At 39.0% G+C, this 27,316-nt stretch overlaps 1 protein-coding gene across 3 annotated transcripts in view; it reads left to right on the top strand.

Moving 5' to 3' along the window:
• The window catches only part of LOC121369447 (diacylglycerol kinase delta-like), a 194,651-nt gene that overhangs the window by 140,805 nt on the left and 26,530 nt on the right, over positions 1-27,316 (top strand). For all 3 annotated transcript variants that reach the window (XM_041494548.1, XM_041494556.1, XM_041494563.1), the window contains 13 exons: positions 4,194-4,300; positions 7,349-7,474; positions 8,272-8,451; positions 10,561-10,643; positions 12,650-12,758; positions 16,614-16,753; positions 18,266-18,323; positions 19,974-20,068; positions 21,149-21,245; positions 22,170-22,241; positions 22,981-23,088; positions 23,431-23,521; positions 25,302-25,517. In XM_041494548.1, coding sequence (XP_041350482.1) covers positions 4,194-4,300; positions 7,349-7,474; positions 8,272-8,451; positions 10,561-10,643; positions 12,650-12,758; positions 16,614-16,753; positions 18,266-18,323; positions 19,974-20,068; positions 21,149-21,245; positions 22,170-22,241; positions 22,981-23,088; positions 23,431-23,521; positions 25,302-25,517 — 1,482 coding nt within the window. The remainder of the gene's footprint in view (positions 1-4,193; positions 4,301-7,348; positions 7,475-8,271; positions 8,452-10,560; positions 10,644-12,649; positions 12,759-16,613; positions 16,754-18,265; positions 18,324-19,973; positions 20,069-21,148; positions 21,246-22,169; positions 22,242-22,980; positions 23,089-23,430; positions 23,522-25,301; positions 25,518-27,316) is intronic.

Raw genomic sequence — 27,316 nt, 5'->3', positions numbered from 1 at the left:
TTCAACTACTGTTTACATACACTGTACTAAATACTGTTCATAACTAAATACTGATTCTTGTTTAGACTATCAGTGTCTGTATATTCAATGTGTTTCTGGTCGTCCTACTGTTTGTAATGACTAAAACTATACACTGTACATACTAAATACTGATTCTTGTTTAGAATATCAGTGTCTGTATATTCAATGTGTTTCTGGTCGTCCTACTGTTTGTAATGACTAAAACTATACACTGTACATACTAAATACTGATTCTTGTTTAGACTATCAGTGTCTGTATATTCAATGTGTTTCTGGTCGTCCTACTGTTTGTAGGGGCGGGACGTAGCCCAGTGGTAAAGCACTCGCTCGATGCACGGTCGGTCTGGGATTGATTCCCGTCGGTGGGCCCATTGGGCTGTTTCTCGCTCCTGCCAGTGCACCACCACTGGTATATCAAAGGCCGTGGTATGTGTTATCCTGTCTATGGATGGTGCATATAAAAGATCCCTTGCTGCTAAATGAAAAGAGTAGCCCATGAAGTGGCGACAGCGGGTTTCCTCTTTCAATATATGTGTGGTCCTTGACTATATGTCTGACATTATATAACCGTAAATAAAAGCATCATTAAATAAAACATTTCCTACTGTTTGTAAGTAACCCAAACTGGATTTGGTCCCACAATAATGTATAGGAAAAAATATATATTAGGAAATAAAATGAAGTTTGACCTATATTGTCCATCACATTCAGGGCTTCTAGATTATGGTAGTCCCACTCCCATGGCTAGTGATATTCAATGTTGGGCTAGTAAATAATTACTATTGTTATGCCCGACGGCAAGTGAATTGTTTTTTGTCAAATGTTGCAGTTACATATTTTGTAAATATGAATATCCTGACCCAACCCCAAACCCCCAATGTTAGTGCTTTTAAGTTATATCTCCTTCTTTAGGTGACATATCTGATTATTATTATTATTTAGTAAAATTGTATAATTTAAAGTAAAGTAGGGCTAGTGAATTTTTAATTGTGGCTAGTAAAAAAATATTAATCACTGATCCCATGGCTAGTTGATTTTATGAAAATTTTAGAAGCTCTGCTACTTGTTCTACGAAAATGTGTTGTTGTTTCTTTGTAAATAATTTCTGTTTGGTTTGACATAAGAAGAAAAGTAAAAGTGTTTTTGAAAAAACAAAAAAATATTATATTTTGTGTGCCATTTAGAAAACAATCGGCTCAGAACAATAATTGCTGTGGGAAGGACTATAGTACAAACAGTAGGACAATCAGAAACATGTTTAATATACAACCACTGATATTTTATACAGAAAAATATATTTAATATGTAATTATTGTCATTAAAAAGTCTGTGTTAGTCGGCAACATCAGAACAATGGCAGCAAACTCAGAACAGTCCCTTTAATAGACATCTCTAGACATTTTGTTTACGAGATGTTGTTTACCAATCCCCTGTTTTGCAAAATGTTCGTTTAATTATTTATTGATTTCTTTTAATGACATTTAATGTCTGCTTCCTCATTTTTTATTACCTTAATAGCCAGACAAAGCTACTCTTTATTTTTCTTCTTAATGCTGATTAAGGAACATTCTAAAATATTGAGACTTAAATTTCCTTTCAAGAACTCCATCCAAGGCTGGAGGAGCTCACCATTGTGGTGCGGCACGAATCACGGAAAGGTCACATTCGGAATGTCGTGTTAAAAAGTCGGCATTCGGGTAATGGACTCGAAACTATTACCGCCCATTTTCCAAGACAGTTAATGTAACGTGTTGACAATAGTTTCCTTTCTGTGTCTGTTAGTCCTGATTAAACCAGATCATTCACACGTTAATGAGACTAGTCTAGTGTTGGATGACGCTAGCTTTGACCCAAATGATGATTTTTGTTTTGTATTTGACACACCCATCATGATTTGGGTTAGAAAAAAATATTGAAGAAAACAAGTCAGATATGTTTATTCTTAGGCCTGACGTATGGGTAGATGGCCGTGGATTGATAAGTTTGAGTGAGTGGATGGATGGATGGATGGGTGGGTTTTGATGGATGGATGAGTGGATGGATGGATGGGTGGATGGATGGGTGGGTAGGTTGAGATGGATGGGTGGGTGGGTATGGATCGATGGATGGGTGGGTAGGTTGAGATGGATGGTGGGTATGGATGGATAGGTGGGTATGGATGGATGTTTAGATGGGTGGATGGGTGGGTTTTTGATGGATGGATGGATTGGTGGATTTGTATAGATGGGTGGGTTTGTATGAATGAATGGATGGGTGGGTATATTGGGTGGATGGATGAGTGGATTTGTATAGATGGGTTTGTATGTATGGATGGGTGGGTAGGTTGAGATGGATGGGTGGATATATGGATGGATGGATGGGCGGGTGGGTGGGTTGGGTGGTTGGTTGGATGGATGGATGGATGGATAGATAGAAATATGGATGGATGGATAGACATGGATGAAGTTGGGTGGACAGACATACGGATGGGATGGATGGGTGTCACTGTGTTGGTGGGTTTGGATGGATGGATGGGTTGGTGGGGTGGGTGGGTAGGTAGGTGGATTGGAAGGATGGATGAGTTGGATGGATGGATGGATGGATGGATGAATGAACGGATGAATGGAATAGAGCATTAATTAGATAGATATATAGACTGATGAACAAACAACTAGATGGAGGGATGGATCAAGGTTTGAACTTGACAGGAGCAGCAATCCAATAACCGTCAAAATGCACAACATCTAAAAATTATTTTCATAAGCAGCTTTTGCTTTCCATTATTGTTGACAAGTATTAGAGATATATCCAGGGTTCCTCATTTTCAGCAATGATAATATATGCAAAATTATAAGTTTTTACATGTTTGTCTCCTTAATTGATGATCGGCCTCGGTGGCATCATGGTTAGGCCATCGGTCTACCGGCTGGTAGGTACTGGGTTCAGATCCCAGTCGAGGCATGGGATTTTTAATCCAGATACTGACTCCAAACCCTGAGTGAGTGCTCCGCAAGGCTCAGTGGGTAGGTGTAAACCACTTGCACCGACCAGTGATCCATAACTGGTTCAACAAAGGCCATGGTTTGTGCTATCCTGCCTGTGGGAAGTGCAAATAAAAGATCCCTTGCTGCATGTCATAAAAGAGTAGCCTATGTGGTGACAGCGGGTTTTCTCTAAAAAAAACTGTCAGAATTACCATGTTTGACGTCCAGTAAGATAAGATAAAAAATCAATGTGCTCTAGTGGCGTCATTAAAGAAAGAAACAGCTTTCTTAATTGCTGTTACACTGTAATTCCAATAAGTTGTCTCATTTTGACACTAATTTCTAGAGATGCTTAGAACTCCATTTCTAGTCGTTTGTTTCCAAATTAAAATTTAAAGAGCTTATATTGTTTCCCACTCCTTAAAAAGAAATTTTGAGGATGGATGGATGCATGGATGGAAGATGGATTAGTGAATGAATGGACAAATGAATAGGTAATATGTATGCATAGGTGGACAAAATATAGCGTGGGTAGATAGATGGGTGGTTGAATGGTTGTGCTACAACATTAACAACAAATACACGCTTGGACAAATCGTCAAATGGATGGATGAAACGTTAATTAGTCTTATTCTACTTACTGTGCTAGCACAACAACAATGTTATATGACCTTGAGTTATAACATCCACTGCAGGGGTGCAGAAAGTACTCGCCTGCTCGCCAAATGCGAGTAAACATTCTGACTAACCCACGTTTGTGTTATTTCAAGATGTTGTTACATACTTCAAGGGTGCAGAAAGTACTCGCCCGCTCGCCAAATGTAAGTAAACATTCTGACAGATGAGATAAAAAATGCAACTACTAGTCCAACGGGTGATCTATCTTTTTTTATTTTGTTTGCCACGTGATGTTGATCACTTACACGGTATTCTTAATAATGTTTTGTCACTGAAGTCACTGTATATTATAATAGTATTAATAATATATTATTCTATAGACTGGCGGACTAGTAGAGATTCTGGCAGGCTAGTAAATTTTAGTTTACTTCTGGTCCAGTGGGCTAGTGAATTATTTTCAATTTCTGCACCCCTGATAGTACACCCGCGTATGGGCAGACTATATATCCTCGTTTCTGATTCTGCAGTTTAGTCTAAAGTTTTAATTAAAATGTATTTGGTTTTATTGTGTGTTTTTCCTCTGTTTTTCAGTCTGCAAGTTCAAGGCCCACAAACGTTGTGCGGTGCGGGCGCCGACCAACTGTAAATGGACGTCTCTGTCGTCTATAGGAAAAGATATTATAGAAGATGAAGATGGGGTGAGACAACAAACTTTATTATTCACACAGTTCAAGATATACAGGGAAATATAACCAGTATGACACATGTGTGACATGACATTTTCACATGACCAACGAATGACGGTATTTTGGGAAGCAACGTCATAACCATGTCTGTGTAATCACTTATTGAAATGATGTTATTTCGGAAAATGTCTTTTTGTTGTCTCCTTCAGGTTATGTTTGAAATGTTTTGACATCTAGGATCAATCCCTGTTGGTAGGCCCATTGAGCTGTTTCTCATTCCAGTGGTATATGAAAGGCTGTGGTATGTGCCATCCTGTCTGCGGGATGGTTCATACAAAGATCTGTTGCTTTTAATGAAGAAATTTAGCAGATTTCCTCTCTGAGACTATATATCAGAATTAACAAATGTTTGACATCCAATAGCTGATCATTAATAAATCAATGTACTCTAGTGGTGTCGTTAAACAAAAACAAACTAAACAAAGTATTTCAATCAGAAAATCAGATCCTGACAAAAATATATTTTAAACTATATTAGTTCTGTTTATAGTTATACAAGCTTTGATTTGAAAATTAAAAGTTTGTTTTGTTTAACAATACCACTAAAGCACATTGGTTTATTAATCATCAGCTATTGGATGTCAAACATTTGGTTAAAGTTAAAGTTTGTTTTGTTTAACAATACCACTAAAGCACATTGGTTTATTAATCATCAGCTATTGGATGTCAAACATTTGGTTAAAGTTAAAGTTTGTTTTGTTTAACGACACCACTAAAGCACATTGGTTTATTAATCATCAGCTATTGGATGTCAGACATCTGGTAATTTGGACATACAGTCTTAGAGAGGAAACCCACTACATTTTTCCATCAAGGGATCTTTTATATGCACCATCTCGCAGACAGGGTAGCACATTCCAAGACTTTTAATATACCAGTACAGCGAACTGTCTAGAATGAGAAATAACCCAACAGGCCCACCGACGGGGATTGATCCTGGACAAACTACGCAATCAGGCGAACGCTTTACCACTGGACTACATCTCGCCCCCTGAACTTTGATTTAGTCATAGATATACATTCACATTCAAAACTAGGCTTACAGGTCTGAATTTACAAAGCCAGTTTTATACTTACACGCGTATAGCTACATACATTTACAATGCTTAAACATCTGTGTTTAAGAAAAATATAGGCTTCGTAAATTTGGGCGGCAATGTTTTGGCTCTTTATGAGATGTTTCACTGTATCTGTGTGTGTGTGTGTGTGTGTTGATTTGCCACATGTTTGAGATCCATATGTGTATCGGCTGTAATGCAACTCTGAATACAGAGATTTGCCACATGTTTGAGATCTATATCCATTGTAATGCAACTCTAATAAAAGGATTCTAAGAATAGCACATCTTGGTTCGGACACATGTACTTCTATTTACATGTACCAAGGCTCAAGGCTAATAAAATTAAAGTTGCATTGTTAGAGTTGCATTGTTTACATTTCGTATATTTTTAGTTCTGTACTATATACATTTTGTACATTTTTAGCTCTGCTAATATGCTACATGTATATTTTATTTTATTTTATTTAGTTAGTATTTGGCACAGTTTAATTTTATTCTGAGTTAGGATCAAGGTTTGCTTAGTTAAAGTACTTTTTTTTTAAAATGTATTTTTGATTCTTAATTACAATTAAGGTTCAGGGATGCGGTTGAGGCCACACACTTCGGGTTACATACCACCATTAATTACTCCATGCAGTTCAATACAATTTATAAGGTTACACACCACCATTAATTACTCCATGCAGTTCAATACAATTTATAAGGTTACACACCACCATTAATTACTCCATGCAGTTCAATACAATTTATAAGGTTACACACCACCATTAATTACTCCATGCAGTTCAATACAATTTATAAGGTTACACACCACCATTAATTACTCCATGCAGTTCAATACAATTTATAAGGTTACACACCACCATTAATTACTCGATGCAGTTCAATACAATTTATAAGGTTACACGCCACCATTAATTACTCCATGCAGTTCAATACAATTTCTAAGGTTACACACCACCATTAATTACTCCATGCAGTTCAATACAATTTATAAGGTTACACACCACCATTAATTACTCCATGCAGTTCAAATACAATTTATAAGGTTACACACCACCATTAATTACTCCATGCAGTTCAATACAATTTCTAAGGTTACACACCACCATTAATTACTCCATGCAGTTCAATACAATTTATAAGGTTACACACCACCATTAATTACAACATGCAGTTCAATACAATTTATAAGGTTACACACCACCATTAATTACTCCATGCAGTTCAATACAATTTATAAGGTTACACACCACCATTAATTACTCCATGCAGTTCAATACAATTTCTATGTCAGAATATATTCTGTGAAAAATACAACAATATTGAGAGGGTCATCAATCATAGATCGACCACACACATTTTCAGATCGAAGCTCCTTAGTGGATCCTCTGATTGTGGTTTTTTCTGCCCCAGCCAACCACAACTTGGATATCACAGACCGTGATGTGTTTTGTCCTGGGGCAGGACATAGCCCAGTGGTAGAGCGCTTGCCTGATGCACGGTCAGTCTGAGATCGGTCTCTGTCAGAGAGCCCATTGGGCTATTTCTCATTCCAGCTAGTACACCACGACTGATATATCAAAGTCGGGGTATGTGCTATCTTGTCTTCTGGGATGGTCCATATAAAAGAGCCCTTGTTACTTTAATGGAAAAATGTAGTGGCTTTCCTCTTTAAGACTATATATCAAAATTACCATATGTTTGACATCCAATAGCCGATGATTAATAAATCAGTGTGCTCTAGTGGTATCGTTAAACAAAACAGACTTATGTTATCCTGTCTGTGGGAAATTGCATATAGAAGATCCCTTGCCGCTAATGAAAACATGTAGCTTAGTGTATTTCTTCCAGGCACAACGAACATATGTTTAACATCTAGTAGATGATGCTCTAGTGGTGTTGTTAGACAAGACTAACATTTTAACTTTGTTTTTCAGATCACAATGCCTCACCAGTGGATGGAGGGCAACCTTCCTGTCAGTGCTAAATGTGTTGTCTGTGATAAAACATGCGGCAGTGTCCTGCGACTACAAGACTGGCGCTGCCTCTGGTGTCGTGCTATGGTGAGGGCCGTTCCATTACAAGGAGGGGGAGAGGGTAACATGACACATACCCATTAAATTTTATTTTTCTGGGTTGTTCTGAGTAACAATATTTTTGGTTGCAATGGGTACTTTTAATACACCCGTCTGATGGATTGTATTATGGTATGGCATTGTCAGTCCATACGTACATATGTTAACTTTTTCTTGTCTGGACCATATCTTGCATACAGATGCATACAGGACCATCAAACCTCACATGTAGGAAAACCTTGTGATGGCGGTTTTCACGGTCTAATGCATATAACAGTAAATCCTAGTCGGACTATCAAACCTCACATGTAGGAACAATTTGGGACAGCGGTGTGTCGCGTACTATTACTAGGTCATTGTGACCTACTTTTCACGGTCTGCTGCACATAACAGTAAATCCTTGTCCAGACCATATCTTGCATACAGATGCATACAGGACCATCAAACCTCTAATGTAGGAACTCACCAGTACTCTTGTCATATGTGCCATGGTGAGGGCAGTTCCATTACAGGGATGTGGAGAGGGATATATCACAAACCCATTCCATTTTATTTTCGGGCGTGTTGTGAGTATCAATATTTTTGGTGCAATGGGTACTTTTCCTATGTGCCATGGTGAGGGCAGTTCCATTACAGGGAAGTGGAAAGGGTTACATCACACACCCATTTCATTTTATTTTTGAGGGTGTTTGATTTTTGATGCCTCTGATATGAGACACCAAATAATCATACTTTTAAAATGTGTCATTAAAATTGAATTTTTCACTTTGGTTGTTGTGTTGCAGGTTCATTCATCTTGCATGGACCAGTACAGTAAGAAGTGTCTACTGAGCCAGTGTCACGTGTCCATCCTGTCACCCATTGCTATAAATAGCATCGACTCGGACGGGTACTGTGAGGCGCAGCGGGCAGGGGGGACCAGTCCACTCCTCGTGTACGTCAACACCAAGAGTGGGGACAATCAGGTCAGTAGACCAGTCCATTGGTGTAGTGGTTAAGCTATGGTCACTTTCTGTCTCTGTCTATCCCCTTTATCCCATCTCTCTCTCTCTCTCTCTCTCTGTCTATCCCCTCCCTCATCTCTCTCTCAATAACTCCTGTCCTGCCCTTTCTCTCTCCCCTCCCTGCTTCCCCCTTCCTCCCTCCCTCCCCCTCCCCCTCTCTTTCTCTCTTCCTCTCTCCCTATCTTCCTTTCTTTCTTCCTCTGTCCCTCTCTTCCTTTCTCTCTATCTCCATCTCTTCCTCCCACCCTTACACCCTCCCTCTTTTTCTCCCCATCCCCTCCCTTCCTACCTCTCCCCACTGCTTCACCACTCCCCTCTTTCTATTTCCTTCTCTCTCTCCATCTCTTCCTCATTCTCTCTATCTCCCTACCTCCCTCACTCTCTCTCTCTCTTTCTCTATCTCCCGTCCTCACTATCTGTCTGTCTGTCTCTGTCTCTGTCTGTCTGTCTGTCTGTCTGTCTGTCTCTCTCTCTCTCTCTCTCTCTCTCTCTCTCTCTCTCTCTCTCTCTCTCTCTCTCTCTCTCTCTCTCTCTCTCTCTCTCTCTCTCTCTCTCCCCTCCACTCTGACATACTCACTCTCTCAACCAAGTGTTCAAATAATAATTCATTAGGACGTAAAAAGTCTTAATGTAAACAAACCTTCCTTCATTTCCTTTCATTTTTACAAAGATCTGACTTCATTAATGTAGTCACTAATGTTCTTGTTTTCATGGCTATTTCAATGCCTCATTAATTTATTTACTACCTTTATTAGAACCCAATATGCAGTGTTCTCTTTGTACTCCAGTGTCATTAAACATGCATTAATGCTGGCCAGTTTATCCTGACATGTAATAAACACAAAAATCTCATTCATGATGCTGTTGTCTTTGGCAGAATCTGGATGTCACTTCAGCAACAAAAAGTGCTCTGTATATTTAGTGTCATATTTCTTTGTTTTTCCCCTGAACTTGAGGCTTAGTGGTGTAAAATTACCACATGGTTTCTAGGATTAAGTCATATGAGAGAGATAGACTATCAAGGGCGGATCCATGATTTTGTAGGGGGGGGGGGGAGCAGGTAACAAAATTCTAAAAATGTCAATCTGAGTTTTTGTAGAAGGCAACTGAGCTGCGCTCCCAAGGGGATCGAGATCTGGGTGTGGGGTGGATGTGGGGGGATTTAAGGGCATGCTCCTCTGAAACTTTTGCAGTAAAGATGCACAGAGCCGCTATTTCAGGGCAGTTTAGTGTTGTATAGTGTGGATAATTAATTTGTTTGGTTGTTTTTTTTGGGGGGGGGGTATTGTTAAAGTTATTAAAAAGGGCAATTCAGACGGGCAGGAGAGGTGGGTCACAAGAACCTGGTGACACCCCCCTCCCCCCTGATCTGCCAATAACTATAATTTGTATGTAGGTTATTTAATGAATTTATTTTTATCCCATTGCCCACTTTTCTTTGTCTCCTTTGATTTCTGTCTAATTTCCCCCTCTTTGGTCAGCAGCTCCTGTCTTTCACTGTCCACCTCCACACCCAAGTCCATGTCTCTCAAACTGCAATATGTGCTTGTCTTTTGTGGATATCAGACAATGATGTAAAAAATATATATATAACCTAGAATAATAGTTATAGTTATTTTATTGCAAAGAAATAGTTCTTGTGTATCTTCTAATGCATATGAAATTAAAATTTCTGCATTTTTATTAAAAAAAATTTAGAAATTAAAACATAATTTATTTTATTCAAAAAAAAGTCCAGTCTTCATATTTTGACCATGATGGTATCCTATACACAATTTGAGATATTATCATCTTCCATTGAGTGTTGATAAATAAATGACCAGGGATTGTATAAAATGTTATAAAGTGCAGGTATCTGATAATTAAAATTGATGTAACCCATTTATCGGTTATGCCCAAACAAATTTAGGTAACCCATTTTGCTTTTGTTTAACCCGTCATAACTATGCAAATTATGTCCTAAATTTTAGGCACGAACAAAATATGGGTAATGCAAAACAAGATTTGTGTTAGCAGTTTTCAGATTAGTTTATCATTATTTCTAAATTGTTTATGAATTTTCTCTTTCAGGGAGTAAAATTTTTACGCAGATTCAAGCAACTTCTAAATCCAGCTCAGGTTTTTGATCTCATGAATGGTGGGCCTTATCCAGGGTAAGCTCGTCAATAATATTTTCACTATTTCAAGTGTTGGGATGGGGGGGGGGGGGGGGGGGGGGGGTGTTGATCTCATGAATGGTGGGCCTTATCCAGGGTAAGCTGGTCAATAATATTTTCACTATTTCAAGTGTTGGGATATTGAGAGGGGGGGGGGGTGGTGTTTGATCTCATGAATGGTGGGCCTTATCTAGGGTAAGCTCGTCAATAATAGTTTCACTATTTCAAGTGTTGGGATATTGGGGGGGGGGGGTTGATCTCATGAATGGTGGGCCTTATCTAGGGTAAGCTCGTCAATAATATTTTCACTATTTCAAGTGTTGGGTTATTTGGGGTGGGGAGGGGGTGTGTGTTTGATCTCATGAATGGTGGGCCTTATCTAGGGTAAGCTGGTCAATAATATTTTCACTATTTCAAGTGTTGGGATATTGGGGTGGGGGGTTGATCTCATGAATGGTGGGCCATATCTAGGGTAAGCTCGTCATTGTCGTCAATAATATTTTCACTATTTCAAGTGTTGGGTTATTTGGGGTGGGGAGGGGTGGGGGGTTTGATCTCATGAATGGTGGGCCTTATCTAGGGTAAGCTGGTCAATAATATTTTCACTATTTCAAGTGTTGGGATATTGTGGGGGGGGGGGGGGGTTGATCTCATGAATGGTGGGCCTTATCCAGGGTAAGCTGGTCAATAATATTTTCACTATTTCAAGTGTTGGGATATTGGGGGGGGGGGGTGTTGATCTTATGAATGGTGGGTCTTATCCAGGGTAAGCTGGTCTATAATGTTTTCACTATTTCAAGTGTTGGGATATTGAGGGGGGGGGTGTTTGATCTCATGAATGGTGGGCCTTATCCAGGGTAAGCTGGTCTATAATGTTTTCACTATTTCAAGTGTTGGGATATTGTGGGGGGGGGGGGGGTGTTGATCTCATGAATGGTGGGCCTTATCCAGGGTAAGCTGGTCTATAATATTTTCACTATTTCAAGTGTTGGGTTATTGGGGGGGGGGGGGAGGGGGGTTGATCTCATGAATGGTGGGCCTTATCCAGGGTAAGCTGGTCTATAATGTTTTCACTATTTCAAGTGTTGGGTTACTGAGGGTTTTTTGATCTTATGAATGGTGGGCCTTATCCAGGGTAAGCTCGTCAATAATATTTTCACTTTTCAAGTGTTGGGTTCTTAGGGTGTTTGGGGGTTTTTTGTATTCAAGAATCTCTGTTAATGTATATAATTAGAATAAATGTCTTAGTCCATTCAGTGTAAGCAATTTTGGCTAAACCCACTCAAAACCTGTCTAAACTGGATCATGCTCGGGACCTAATATTTGTTCAATTTAGACAGGATCCGGTGTTTAGAATGTCGTGTTTTAAAATTTAGAAAATTTGGACCATGAAACTTGCCAGTTTTGACATGATTTGTAGAAACTTCTTGGGGATTTTTTTGTTAAGTATTAAGTGACATGCATTCTCATATATATTCGGTATCAAGTGTGATCTAATTAGCCTCCAGCATACACCTTTAAGTGGAATTTAGCCGGTCTTTAGTTCAGTCTGTAGAGCATTCACCTGAGATGTGTGGGTCTTGTTGGATCCATTTGTGCTTTATTTTACACCCCATTCTGTGCACCACAACTGGTAAATTAAAGGCTGTGGTATGTGCTGTCCTGTCTGTAGTAAAGTGCATACAAAAGATCCCTGGCAAAATGTAGTTGTTTTTTACTGAAGACTTGTCGGAATTTTCAAGTGATGTAAATCTAGTAGTGGATGATTGATTGGTTAATTAATAATTAATGTTCTCTAGTGTTATCATTAAACAAAACAAATCTTTCTCTTTTTTTGGTGATGTCATTAAACAAGACAAATTTATACTGTGGAATTTACGTTTCCTTCAGCATTCAATATTACATGTGTGGCATTTTGATTGTAGTTTTAGTTAACACAATAATTGTTATATTTGAAATGTTTTTTATATATTTTTTTCTTTCTTTTTTCTTCTTTTTTCCAGCTTACGATTATTCCAGAAATTTGATTCCTTTCGTATTTTAATATGTGGAGGTGATGGTAGTATAGGTTGGGTGTTATCAGAGATAGATAAACTCGACTTACACCGACAGGTAAGCACATTAATTAACAATATACTTAGACAAAGGAGTCTACCAATTTGGTTACACTGCATTGTGCATGGACCCCCAAGTCATATTCAATAACGTGGCGGTTACGCATTTCATTTTGAACTTGGGGCGGGACGTAGCCCAGTGGTACAGCGCTCGCTTGATGCGTGGTCGGTGTGGGATCAATCCCCATCGGTGGGCCCATTGGACTATTTCTCGTTCCAGCCAGTGCACCACGACTGGTATATCAAAGGTCGTGGTATGTACTACCCTGTCTGTGGGATGGTGCATATAAAAGATCCCTTGCTGCTAATTGAAAAAGAGTAGCCCATGAAGTGGCGACAGCGGGTTTCCTCTCTCAATATCTGTGTGGTCCTTAACCATATATCTGATGCCATATAACCATAAATAAAATGTGTTGAGTGCGTAGTTAAATAAAAACATTTCTTTCTTTCATTTTGAACTGGAACTTGAAACTTGTTTTACATGCCTATATCCACTAGGGTTCAGGCATGTCTCCCGTGGAATGGAGAATTTTGAACTAAAAAGCTCCTGTTTCTTCTTCTGATAAATGCAGCGTCAGTTTTCACTTTTGTTCACTTAATGACATTTACCAAATTGTTAAACTGTTTTGTTTTAGTATATATATTTGTCATATAAGGGGTAGTGTATCCAGTGTAATCAAAGAATGTGATATTTTTCAGATCACATACTTTCAGAATTTGAAAACTTTGTAAATTAGATGTAAATTAATCAGATCACGGCAGTACGTTTATTGACATTTAAGCAAACGTATTACGCATATACAGTCATAGGCATCAAAGAAAAACATTTCATCAGCAACTTTACACTGAAAGTTGTCCAGCATGTGAAAAGAGAAAAAGTCATTTACTAGTTGATTTTGATGTAAGGATAACCAAAATGACGTGAATTAAGTTTGACATCATTTCCATTCAAAAAGACACTGCGTCACATATACATACATGTATGTCTTTTGAATATCGGGTAATAGCTGACTGGAATTTAAAGTTGCATATACAGTTTACAAAAACATGTTGTATAAGCTTGAGGTTATATAATAAAGAGATTATTACCCTCGTGTGTTTCGTTATCGTCAATATATATTAGGAATAAACGTAGAGCTTAGAGGCTCGCATAATACAATCTTTATTCCTAATATAAGATATTGACGATATTGAAACGGTAACACCCTGGTAATAACATATAGATATATTTGGAGAAAGAGGTAAGGTAATACTTGATATTGTAGATGACATTTACTTCACTACTGGCGTCTTAATGTTTGTATATAATACATGTATAAAGATGTAATGAGATATTGAATGTCAGTAACATGGTTAACTTCCTGACACTGTAAATAAGAGTTTTCGTTTCTGTCAGTCTTTCCTGTTAGTGTTGGTGTGATCCCTCTTGTTTCCCCATCAGTTTGTTGGAAAACACAATAGCCAATGTATATGGCATGCTGGACATTCATTCATTCATTCATTCATTCGGGGCGGAACGTAGCCTAGTGGTAAAGCGCTCGCTTGATGCACGGTTAGTCTGGGATCGATAGCTGTCTATGGACCCATTGCGTTATTTTTCGTTCCAGCCAGTGCACCATGACTGGTATATCAAAGGCTGTGGTATATGTTATCCTGTATGTGCATATAAAAGATCCCTTGCAACTAATGTAGTAGGTTTCCTCTTTATGACTATATGTCAAAATTATCAAATATGTTTGACTTCCAATAGCTGATGATTAATATATCAATGTGCTCTAGTGGTGGTGTTAAACAAAACAAACTTTTTTTTTTTAATTCATTGCTGGGGTGTCATTAAACATTCATTAATTCATTGCTGGGGTGTCATTAAACATTCATTCATTCATTGCTGGGGTGTCATTAAACATTCATTCATTCATTGCTGGGGTGTCATTAAACATTCATTCATTCATTGCTGGGGTGTAATTAAACATTCATTCATTCATTGCTGGGGTGTCATTAAACATTCATTCATTGCTGGGGTGTAATTAAACATTCATTAATTCATTGCTGGGGTGTCATTAAACATTCATTAATTCATTGCTGGGGTGTCATTAAACATTCATTCATTCATTGCTGGGGTGTCATTAAACATTCATTAATTCATTGCTGGGTGTCATTAAACATTCATTAATTCATTGCTGGGGTGTCATTAAACATTCATTCATTGCTGGGGTGTCATTAAACATTCATTCATTCATTTCTGGGGTGTCATTAAACATTCATTCATTCATTGCTGGGGTGTCATTAAACATTTATTCATTCATTGCTGGGGTGTCATTAAACATTTATTCATTCATTGCTGGGGTGTCATTAAACATTATCCATTCATTGCTGGAGTGTCATTAAACATTCATCCATTCATTGCTGGGGTGTCATTAAACATTCATCCATTCATTGCTGGGGTGTCATTAAACATTCATCCATTCATTGCTGGGGTGTCATTAAACATTCATCCATTCATTGCTGGGGTGTCATTAAACATTCATCCATTCATTGCTGGGGTGTCATTAAACATTCATTTATTCATTCACTCACTCATTTATCCATTCATTCATTCATTCATTCATCCATTCATTCATTCATTCATTCATTCATTCATTCATTCATTCATTCATTCATTCATTCATTCATTCATTCCATTCCATTCAGTTATTCATTTTTCTCTATCAGTATACTTTGAAATGTAAACTTGCTACATAGGCTCGACTTCCCATCAGTGGTTTAGATATGAGAGGCTTAGTTTATATTGAACTGTTGGAAACAATTTCATGTGTTAAATCTTTCTGTTCAGACAGATCTTGAGCCGAGATCAAAACTGAATCGTTATCGTTAAATGTAAAGTTTAGTTGATCCTCTCTCAGATTGAATCGTTAACGTGAAAATGAACTAAAAATGTAATTTTAGTTGTTAAGATGCTTAGTTATTCGGAAACATCGTATAGTGGCTGCAAACTCAGGACAGTCCCTTTAACTCACTAAAAGAGCTACTTTTACCAGTTAGTGGCAAGGGATCATAAGACATAACACAGCCTTTGATATACTGGTCGTGGGGGCATTGGTTGGAATGGGAAAAACTCATAGGGTTGTAGGATCGAACCCCCACTGTGGACCTATTGGGGTTTTCCCATCTCAACCAGTGCTGGTATATCAAATGCCATTTTATATGTGCTTTCTTGTCCAGGGAGGGGGGGGGGGGTGTGTGTGGATTTAGCCCAATGGTAAAGCACTTGTTTGATGCGTGGTCGGTCTGGGATCGATCCCTGTCAATGGGCCCATTGGGCTATTTCTCGTTCCAGCCAGTGCACCACGACTGGTATATCAAAGGCCATGGTATGTACTACCCTGTCTGTGGGACAGTGCATATAATAGATCCCTTGCTGCTAATCAAAAAGAGTAGCCCATGTAGTGGCGACAGCGGGTTTCCTCTCTCAATATCTGTGTGGTCCTTAACCATATGTCTGACGCCATATAACATAAATAAAATGTGTTGAGCGTGTCATTAAATAAAACATTTCCTTCCTGCCTTCCTGTCCATGGGAAAATATCTCTTGACTGTGGGTTTTCTCTGAAGACTGTAAAAGAAACCAAATGTCTGACACCCAATAGCCGATGATTAATAAATCAATGTGCTCTAGTGGTCTTGTTAAACAAAACAAACTTTAACTGTAAAAGAATTGTCCAATGTATTGACATCTAATACATATAGCTGATGATCAGTTTATCATTGTTCAATAGTGATGTCATTAAACAAAACAAAATTTGACTTCTTTATTTTAAACATGATTTCTTTCTTTTCCTCTGTTTTTCTCTAGTGCCAAATAGGAGTGTTGCCGTTTGGAACGGGTAATGACTTGGCGCGTGTTCTTGGATGGGGCGCAGCGTTTGACGACGACGCGCAGCTTCCGGCGATCCTAGAGAAACTGGAACATGCTCAAATCAAAATGTTAGACAGGTGGGCAAAGTAAACTGGTTTCTCTTCAACTTAGCCTCACCTCAAACTAATGGCATTTCCCCCTGGGACAATTATAGACTGGTCCGAACATCTCAACAGCTAATGGGATGGCTTTAAATCTTCCACAGAACCTTCTGCTTCCTGTTCCGGTCATGTGATAGAACCTTTAGTTAGAGGTCAGGCTAGGAATTTTCAAAGATCTCTTAGCACTATGAAATTGTAAAACCATTGTAAGGTATGAAGTCACTACAGCACATACCATAGTGACATCATAGCATACGATGGTTTTATGATATTATAACGCTAAGATAGCTTTGAAAATATAGACCCAGGTTAAGTATTCATGAAAAGAAAAAATGATCTAAGTTTTTTACATTTTTATCCTCTGTCTTCAAATTTAATAGTGTGTGCAATGTTGTAAGTATTTAGGAGCGATTCCCAATTGTCAGACACCATATAACCATAAATAAAATGTTTTGAGTGCGTAGTTAAATAAAACATTTCCTTCCTTCCTTCCCAATCATATATTCTGTATACTCTGACTCTTTGTAAGTGAACAAAAATGATGTGTTTAATTCATTCAAATAATGACTGGTGTCATTTGGCCAAGTTAGTTAATGCAATATTATAATCCGTACAGAAACAATTTTAATTTTGCCATCAAAAATCCAATATGTCTAAGCTTACAATGTACTAAACTGCTCTTAATCTTGTTTCTAACCATTATTAAAAAGTTAATATTGCGGCATTACGTACAGACAGACATTGACATTACAGGCTCTGAGGAATCCTGCGGTCATTATATTTATATTAAATGGCTGATGTTCGTAAGCTAAATGGATATGAGATAAATTATAGTAGAATTACATTCCCTTGAGGAAGGCAGCTTAGGTAGTACGGAAATGTCACTCGTTAAAGGGCCTATCCTCAGTTTTCTGCATGGTAAGATGTTTTCAACTAATAAAACATTTTAACGACTTGTATTACATATTAAATTTATTTTCTTGTTTAGAATATCAGTGTCTGTATATTCAACATGTTTCTGATCGTCCTAACATTTGTAAGTAACCCAAACTAGATTTCGTATCCAGATAATTTCGTACATAAGAAAAAATATATATAATGTTGAATCCTGTTGGCTCGAACCCAGTCGGTGCTCAAGAAAGTGTTTGACCCATCGGGTAGTTTAACCCAACCATTCGGTCAACATCGTGTAAGTGTAACTTGGGACTTTGTTTTTGGTTCGAGCGTTGTGGTGTATTAACCCTTCCGAGTTTGACCCAACGAGATTGTACTGTATATCAGGAAATAAAATGAAGTTTGACCTGGTACATACACTAGGATGATCAGAAACATAATTAATATACAGCCACTGATATTTTAAAAGGTTACTTAGAGAAATTTATTAATATATAAGTACAGTCATTAAATAGTCAGGATAGTCTCTTTAATTGAAATGGAAATATTAAACGTGTATGTTTAGTCGTAATGTGTCTTTGTATATTGTCTCAGATGGAGTATATGGACATATGAAGGGTCGATGCCTCCACCAAGAAAACTGTCTGAACAAGTGAGTAGATAGAAGAGTTCGTTTCCAAAATGCTATGAACACCAATTTTAATATTTTCATTTCCAAACATAATGTACGCCAATTTACAGATTTCACATTTCGTTTCCAAAATGTGATATACATCAATTTCAAGATTTTCATTTCCAAAACTTTTTCAAGATACTGAGCTGAAATTTTGTGTATACATGTAGCTTTATTATGTACTGTCACACATCAAGTTTGACTTTTACAAAGATATCGCTCTTGAATTTAAGAGATAAGAAAATTAGTTGGGCCCGGTAGGGGTCATGTATTGCTTTAGCAGTACTCTCAGAATGCTTGTTGATATTATTTGTCAGTTAATCACGGTGTCAGTATTAAAGAGAGTTCTCTGTTGGGCCTGGTAGGGGTCATGTATTGCTTTAGCAGTACTCTCAGAATGCTTGTTGATATTTGTCAGTTAATCACGGTGTCAGTATTAAAGAGAGAGTTCTCTGTTGGGCCCGGTAGAGGTCATGTATTGCTTTAGCAGTACTCTCAGAATGCTTGTTGATATTTGTCAGTTAATCACGGTGTCAGTATTAAAGAGAGTTCTCTATTGGGTCCAGTAGGGGTCAAGTATTGCTTTAGCAGTACTCTCAGAATGCTTGTTGATATTATTTGTCAGTTAATCACGGTGTCAGTATTAAAGAGAGAGTTCTTTGTTTGGCCCGGTAGGGGTCATGTATTGCTTTAGCAGTACTCTCAGAATGCTTGTTGATATTTGTCAGTTAATCACGGTGTCAGTATTAAAGAGAGTTCTTTGTTGGGCCCGGTAGAGGTCATGTATTGCTTTAGCAGTACTCTCAGAATGCTTGTTGATATTATATGTCAGTTAATCACAGTGTCAGTATTAAAGAGAGAGTTCTCTGTTGGGCCTGGTAGAGGTCAAGTATTGCTTTAGCAGTACTCTCAGAATGCTTGTTGATATTATGTCAGTTAATCACGGTGTCAGTATTAAAGAGAGAGTTCTTTGTTGGGCCCGGTAGAGGTCATGTATTGCTTTAGCAGTACTCTCAGAATGCTTGTTGATGACCAGCTGTTTCGTGTGTGATTGTAGAGTGATTCAATAACACAGTACATGTTGATGACCAGCTGTTTCGTGTGTGATTGTAGAGTAATTCGATAACTCAGTACATGTTGATGTCTTTCGTCTGTGATTGTAGAGTGATTCGATAACCCAGTACATGTTGATGACTGTTTCGTCTGTGATTGTAGAGTGATTCGATAACTCAGTACGTGTTGATGACTGTTTTGTGTGTGATTGTAGAGTGATTTGATAACCCAGTACGTGTTGATGACCGTTTCGTCTGTGATTGTAGAGTGATTCGATAACACAGTACGTGTTGATGACCGTTTTGTGTGTGATTGTAGAGTGATTTGATAACTCTGTACATGTTGATGACTGTTTTGTGTGTGATTGTAGAGTGATTCGATAACACAGTAGGTGTTGATGACTGTTTTGTCTGTGATTGTAGAGTGATTCGATAACCCAGTACATGTTGATGACTGTTTTGTGTGTGATTGTAGAGTGATTCGATAACACAGTACATGTTGATGACTGTTTCGTCTGTGATTGTAGAGTGATTTGATAACTCAGTACGTGTTGATGACTTTCTTCTGTGATTGTAGAGTGATTCGATAACTCAGTACGAAGACTCAGTGGCAGCTCATTTATCGAAAATTCTCCATTCCGAAGATCACCAGGTTGTGATTTCATCTGCCAAGTAAGTTTTATCTTATAGTCCATACTTAAAGTTTGTCCCATCTGCCTTCAAAAATGTTGTTTTTTAAAAATAATTTCAATTTTGTTTCCAAAACATTTTTACTTTATTTCTAACAAGTAAATTTTTTTTTTTTTTGCAATTTAGAAAACAATCGGCTCAGAAATAAATAACTTGTAGTAAATTCTGTAGCATGAGAAAAGGCGTTCCTCGTGAGACGGACTATAGATCAAACTATTTTCAGTATTTTTATTTTATTTTTTTACTAAAAATATTTTTTGGGTTTCAAAAATTATGAAAAATACAGAGACAACAAATGTATTGAGACTTGCAAAATATATCTATAGTGTTTATCCAAAAAAATGTACAGTCGAAACGGTTTCATTCATGAGAAAAATGGTTCAGGGTATAGTTCTGTGGTAGAGTCCTCATGTGAGCTCCCATTCATTGTAGGATCAATCCCTATCAGGGTATCAAACATTTTTGTGTCTCGACCAAGTTTCAAAATAACCATACGTTAGATTCTAAATAGCCACAATTTAAAAATGTGCTGAGGTGTCATTAATTAAATATTTCTTTCTTTCCTTCTCTTTCTCTTGTCGAAGTTTTGAAATAACCATATGTGACATCAAATAGCTGCAATTTAAAAATCTCTTCCTCTTTTTTTTTTTTCTCTTAACAAGTTTCAAAACAGCCTCAATTAAAAAATGTGCTGACCTGTTAATAAAATATTTTTTCCTTTCCTTTTCTCATGCTTGACAAAGTTTTGAAATAATCATATGTTGACACCAACCAAATAGCCACAATTTAAAATCTGCTGATGCATTGTTAATCAAAAATTTCTTCCATTCATTTTCTCTCTTAACCAATTTTCAAAATTACCATATGATATACACTAGTGTCTCTACGAGTACTCGAGTACTCAGGCATGGACCATGTCTAGCAAGGCTCGAGTATCCATGCAAGGAAGAGCACTCTTATTTAATTTATTATTATATTGTTTACATCATTTTGCCATGTGTTTGCCTCTGATTTAATGTGCTGAGGCATCCTTACACTTTCCTTTACTTTCGTTAATTACAGAGTGTTGTGTGAAACGGTCAAGAGTTTTGTAGCGTGTGTCGGCAAAGCCCATGAACATGACGTGGAGAAAGAGTGTGAACAAGCCATCTCTGTGAAGGTAACACTTCTTATTTTACTTAAGGATTGTCTCATATTTGTTTTAGGGTCATAAGAGTATGATTGGGTTTTTTAAAAGCATGTGCAAACCATGTGACCGAAAAAGGGAGTGGTTGCGGGTAAGGGGAAGGATGCAGATCTAGTTGTTTAGCAAAATATTTGGTCATCATGGGGTTTTATAAGCACAACTTCTGAGTTAATAGTTGTGTCAGTTGCTAGTTTTCAAGGTTCTCTCTCTCTCTCTCTCTCTCTCTCTCTCTCTCTCTCTCTCTCTCTCTCTCTCTCTCTCTCTCTCTCTCTCTCTCTCTCTCCCTCTCTCCCTCCCTCCCTCCCTCCTCCCCTCCCTCCCTCCCTCCCTCCCTCCTCCTCTCTCCCTCTCCTCTCTCAATCCCTCCCTTCCCTCCCTCCCTCCCTCCTCCCTCTCTCCCCTCCCTCCCTCCCTCCCTCTCTCTCTCTCTCTCTTCCTCTGTCTCTTTCCTACTCTCTTCATCTCTTCAATCTTCCTGCCACTCTCTCTCTCTCTCTCTCTCTCTCTCTCTCTATCTCCTCAATCTTCTCTCTCTCTCTCTCTCTCTCTCTCTTCTCTCTCTCTCTATCTCTCCCTCCCTCCCTCCCTCCCCCCCTCCCCTCCCTCCCCTCCCTCCTCTCCTCTCTCTCTCTCTCTCCTCCTCTGTCTTCTTTTCTCTCTCCATCTCTTCAGTCTTCCTCTCTCTCTCTCTCTCTCTCTCTCTCTCTCTCTCTCTCTCTCTCTCTCTCTCTCTCTCTCTCTCTCTCTCTCTCTCTCTCTCTTTCTCTCTCTCTCTCTCTCTCTCTCTCTGTTTCTGTCTTTCTTTCTTTTTATCCATCTCTCTCTCTCTCTCTCTCTCTCCTCTCTCTCTCTCGCTAAACATAATTTTTTCTTATTGTGAATGTTACTTTGTTGCAGTGTGCTGTTTTGAATGAAAAATTGGAAGGTTTACTGACAACACTTGATCAAGAATCTCAGGCATCTGCCCAGGTGAGATGATTTTTAAAAAGCAGTAGAAGGCCAAGGTCAACTTGTCATTGTCATTAGGTCAAGGTCATACTCAGGAGAGGGTCACGGTTATACTCTATAGATGGTCATGGTTATACCCAGTAGAAAAAATGAAAAGTTTGTATTGTTTAACGAAACCACTGGAGCACATTGATTAATTAATCATCGGCTGTTGGATGTCAAACATTTGGTAATTCTGACAGGTAGTCGTCAGAGGAAACCCGCTACATTTTTCCTAATGCAGCAAGGGTTATACCCAGTAGAAAGGCAGGGTCTTAGCTGAATAAATAATATTCAGTTTAGTAGAATCTTAAAAATGTATGTCTAAGATTGTTGAGATTTAGATTCACTTAGACTTATAAATTGCAAGGTTGAAATTTGAAAAATGTTTTCTGATTCTGAATCTTGTCACAGTAGTGCTAAAATTCAAGCCCACTGAGACATTTTTTAAATTCTTTTTCAGTCTATGGAAAAGGCCTAGTACATTTGTTCTTTATTAAAAGCAATAAAATATGTTTCAATGAGTACTAGCATAATTTGCTTATATAACCAACATTTTTACACCAGGAATTTGAATTGTGGTTGATTTTTTTTTAAATATTTGATAAAGGAATATTTGTGGAGGTATGCAGTTTTGATTTGTGTTTGATTTATCACCAGTTGAAATTCAGTTGGTTCCATGACACCGTGAATCCAGCTATGTTTTGATTTGTGTTTGTAGGAATCAGATGAGGAGATAGTGGAAGAACCTGTTCCAGATCCGGTTAAAACCAGTACAGACTGGACGCGATTACCAGAGGGACTAGGGGAGGTCACCAAGATTCGTGCAGTGAGTGTACAAGATTTTTTACTACCCTCAAAGGCAGGGATGGTACTTGTGGGGTTGTCGCAATACTTTGTGATTTTTATTTTTGATAAAACAATAAAATTTATTATCAAATTAGTTGTCACAATCAGCTATCAATCCCTGAAAATGACCGCAACGTGCCACCATTGTTGTCAAGCAAAAAAAAGTTCCAAAATATTTCAAGTTATTTTCCATTGAAAAACGAAAACCTTAAGATACAGGAAACTGAGTTGTCTTCTGTTTCCTGTTATATAATTGTTTGAGGTGAATATTTAATTGTGTGGGGTTTTTCCTCTTATTATTATTTTAATTTTTTTGTTACAGCCACACATCTTTCGACAGCGCGAAGCTTTGATGTCACGTGCAAACAGTTTGAAGAAAGCAGTGAGACAAATCATTGAACACACAGAGAAAGGTAAACTGGCTACAGACTGCCAAAACTATCTTAGCACTACGGTAGCGTTTATACGATTTTCCAAGGGTTTTTTAGTGCTTTTTTTTTACAGTACCTCAAGATATTGATGTCACATTTTGTGTATAGCTCTATCATATACTGTTACAGATCAAGTTTGAAGTCATGGCGATTTACCCATTTTTAACAGAGCTCGCTCCAGCCAGTGCACCATGACTGGTACATCAAAGGTTGTGGTATGTGCTATCTTGTCTATGGGATAGTGCATATAAAAGATCCCTTGCTGCTAATCGAAAAGAGTAGCCCATGATGTGGTGACAGCGGTTTTCCTTCCTCAATATCTGTGTGGTCCTTAGCCATATGTCCAACGCTATATAACCGTAATTAAATTGGTTGAGTGCGTCGTTAAATAAATCATTTCCTTCCTTTTAACAGAGCTTTGGTTATTAAACTTACGAAATACAAAACTATGCTTTCTTGGCTTTTTTCTGGAATACCTCAAGATATTAAGCTGAAATTTAGTGTAAAGCTTTACCATGTACTATTACAGATCAGCTTGGACTTTCATGGTGATTTATCCATTTTGTTATAGAGTTATGGCCCATGAACTTACGAGATAAAAATTAGTTTTCCAGACTTTTGTTCGGAATACCTCAAGATATTGAGCTGAAATTTGGGGTATATAGCTTTACCATTTACTGTTACAGATAAAGTTAAACTTTCATGGCCATTTATCAATTTTTCGCTGATTATGTCCCTTGAATGCAGGCAATAAGAAAATGTGTTGGGCCTGGTAGGGGATATGTATTGCTTTAGCGGTACTCTCAGAATGCTTGTTACTAGCCTGGTAGGGGATATGTATTGCTTTAGCGGTACTCTCAGAATGCTTGTTACTAGCCTGGTAGGGGATATGTATTTGCTTTAGCGGTACTCTCAGAATGCTTGTTACTAGTCTGGTAGGGGACATGTATTTGCTTTAGCGGTACTCTCAGAATGCTTGTTACTAGTCTGGTAGGGGACATGTATTTGCTTTAGCGGTACTCTCAGAATGCTTGTTACTAGTCTGGTAGGGGACATGTATTTGCTTTAGCGGTACTCTCAGAATGCTTGTTACTAGCCTGGTAGGGGACATGTATTGCTTTAGCGGTACTCTCAGAATGCTTGTTACTAGTCTGGTAGGGGACTTGTATTTGCTTTAGCGGTACTCTCAGAATGCTTGTTACTAGCCTGGTAGGGGACATGTATTGCTTTAGCGGTACTCTCAGAATGCTTGTTACTAGTCTGGTAGGGGACATGTATTGCTTTAGCGGTACTCTCAGAATGCTTGTTACTAGTCTGGTAGGGGACATGTATTTGCTTTAGCGGTACTCTCAGAATGCTTGTTACTAGTCTCGATGCGCGGTCAGTCTGGGATAGATCCCTGTGGGTGGGCCCATTGGGCTATTTCTCATTCCAACCAGTACACCATGACTGGTATATCAAAGGTCATGGTATGTACTGTCCTGTCTTTGGGATGGTGCATATAAAAGATCCCTTGCTGCTAATCGAAAAGAGTAGCCCATGAAGTGGTGACAGCGGGTTACCTCCCTCAATATCTGTGTGGTCCTTAACCATATGTCCGACGCCATATAACCGTCAGTAAAATGTGTTGAATGCGTTGTTAAATAAACTATTTCCTTCCTTCCATATAACCGTAAATAAAATGTGTTGAGTGCATCGTTAAATAAAACATTTCTTTCTTTCTCAGAATTCTTGTTGTTAATTTAGTTTGTTGTGTTTTCAGCGGTTGATGAACAAAACGCTCAGACCGAACAGATGCGGCTACATGTGCCAGACAATCGCGACATTGAGAGACTAGCAACCAACATCGCTTCCAAGTCAGCACCCACCTTTTCCATCTTCACGGCACCCGAAGTAGCTACTGCTGAGAGCACAGATGCTGAAAATCTAGTACCACAACCACGGCCACCCCCAACACCTCCACCACCCCCTAGAATAGGTATTTGTTACTTGCTGAAAATCTAGTACTACAACCACGGCCACCCCCCAACACCTCCACCACCCCCTAGAATAGGTATTTGTTACTTGCTGAAAATCTAGTACCACAACCACGGCCACCCCCAACACCTCCACCACCCCCTAGAATAGGTATTTGTTACTTGCTGAAAATCTAGTACCACAACCACGGCCACCCCCAACACCTCCACCACCCCCTAGAATAGGTATTTGTTACTTGCTGAAAATCTAGTACCACACCCACGACCACCCCCAACACCTCCACCAACCCCTAGAATAGGTATTTGTTACTTGCTGAAAATCTAGTACCACAACCACGGCCACCCCCCAACACCTCCACCAACCCCTAGAATAGGTATTTGTTACTTGCTGAAAATCTAGTACCACAACCACGGCCACCCCCCAACACCTCCACCAACCCCTAGAATAGGTATTTGTTACTTGCTGAAAATCTAGTACCACACCCACGACCACCCCCAACACCTCCACCAACCCCTAGAATAGGTATTTGTTACTTGCTGAAAATCTAGTACCACACCCACGGCCACCCCCAACACCTCCACCACCCCCTAGAATAGGTATTTGTTACTTGCTGAAAATCTAGTACCACAACCACGGCCACCCCCAACACCTCCATCACCCCCTAGAATAGGTATTTGTTACTTGCTGAAAATCTAGTACCACAACCACGGCCACCCCCAACACCTCCACCACCCCCTAGAATAAGTATTTGTTACTTGCTGAAAATCTAGTACCACAACCACGGCCACCCCCAACACCTCCACCACCCCCTAGAATAGGTATTTGTTACTTGCTGAAAATCTAGTACCACACCCACGGCCACCCCCAACACCTCCACCACCCCCTAGAATAGGTATTTGTTACTTGCTGAAAATCTAGTACCACAACCACGGCCACCCCCAACACCTCCATCACCCCCTAGAATAGGTATTTGTTACTTGCTGAAAATCTAGTACCACAACCACGGCCACCCCCAACACCTCCACCACCCCCTAGAATAAGTATTTGTTACTTGCTGAAAATCTAGTACCACACCCACGACCACCCCCAACACCTCCACCAACCCCTAGAATAGGTATTTGTTACTTGCTGAAAATCTAGTACCACAACCACGGCCACCCCCAACACCTCCACCACCCCCTAGAATAGGTATTTGTTACTTGCTGGAAAATCTAGTACCACACCCACGACCACCCCCAACACCTCCACCAACCCCTAGAATAGGTATTTGTTACTGCTGAAAATCTAGTACCACAACCACGGCCACCCCCCAACACCTCCACCAACCCCTAGAATAGGTATTTGTTACTTGCTGAAAATCTAGTACCACAACCACGGCCACCCCCCAACACCTCCACCAACCCCTAGAATAGGTATTTGTTACTTGCTGAAAATCTAGTACCACACCCACGACCACCCCCAACACCTCCACCAACCCTAGAATAGGTATTGTTACTTGCTGAAAATCTAGTACCACAACCACGGCCACCCCCAACACCTCCACCACCCCCTAGAATAGGTATTGTTACTTGCTGAAAATCTAGTACCACAACCACGGCCACCCCCAACACCTCCATCACCCCCTAGAATAGGTATTTGTTACTTGCTGAAAATCTAGTACCACAACACGGCCACCCCAACACCTCCACCACCCCCTAGAATAAGTATTTGTTACTTGCTGAAAATCTAGTACCACAACCACGGCCACCCCCAACACCTCCACCACCCCCTAGAATAGGTATTTGTTACTTGCTGAAAATC

This window comes from Gigantopelta aegis, chromosome 1, assembly GCF_016097555.1.
Source record: "Gigantopelta aegis isolate Gae_Host chromosome 1, Gae_host_genome, whole genome shotgun sequence".
Lineage (NCBI taxonomy): Eukaryota > Metazoa > Mollusca > Gastropoda > Neomphalida > Peltospiridae > Gigantopelta > Gigantopelta aegis.
Note: the sequence above shows the minus strand (reverse complement) of the source record. Positions and strands in the feature narration are given on the sequence as shown.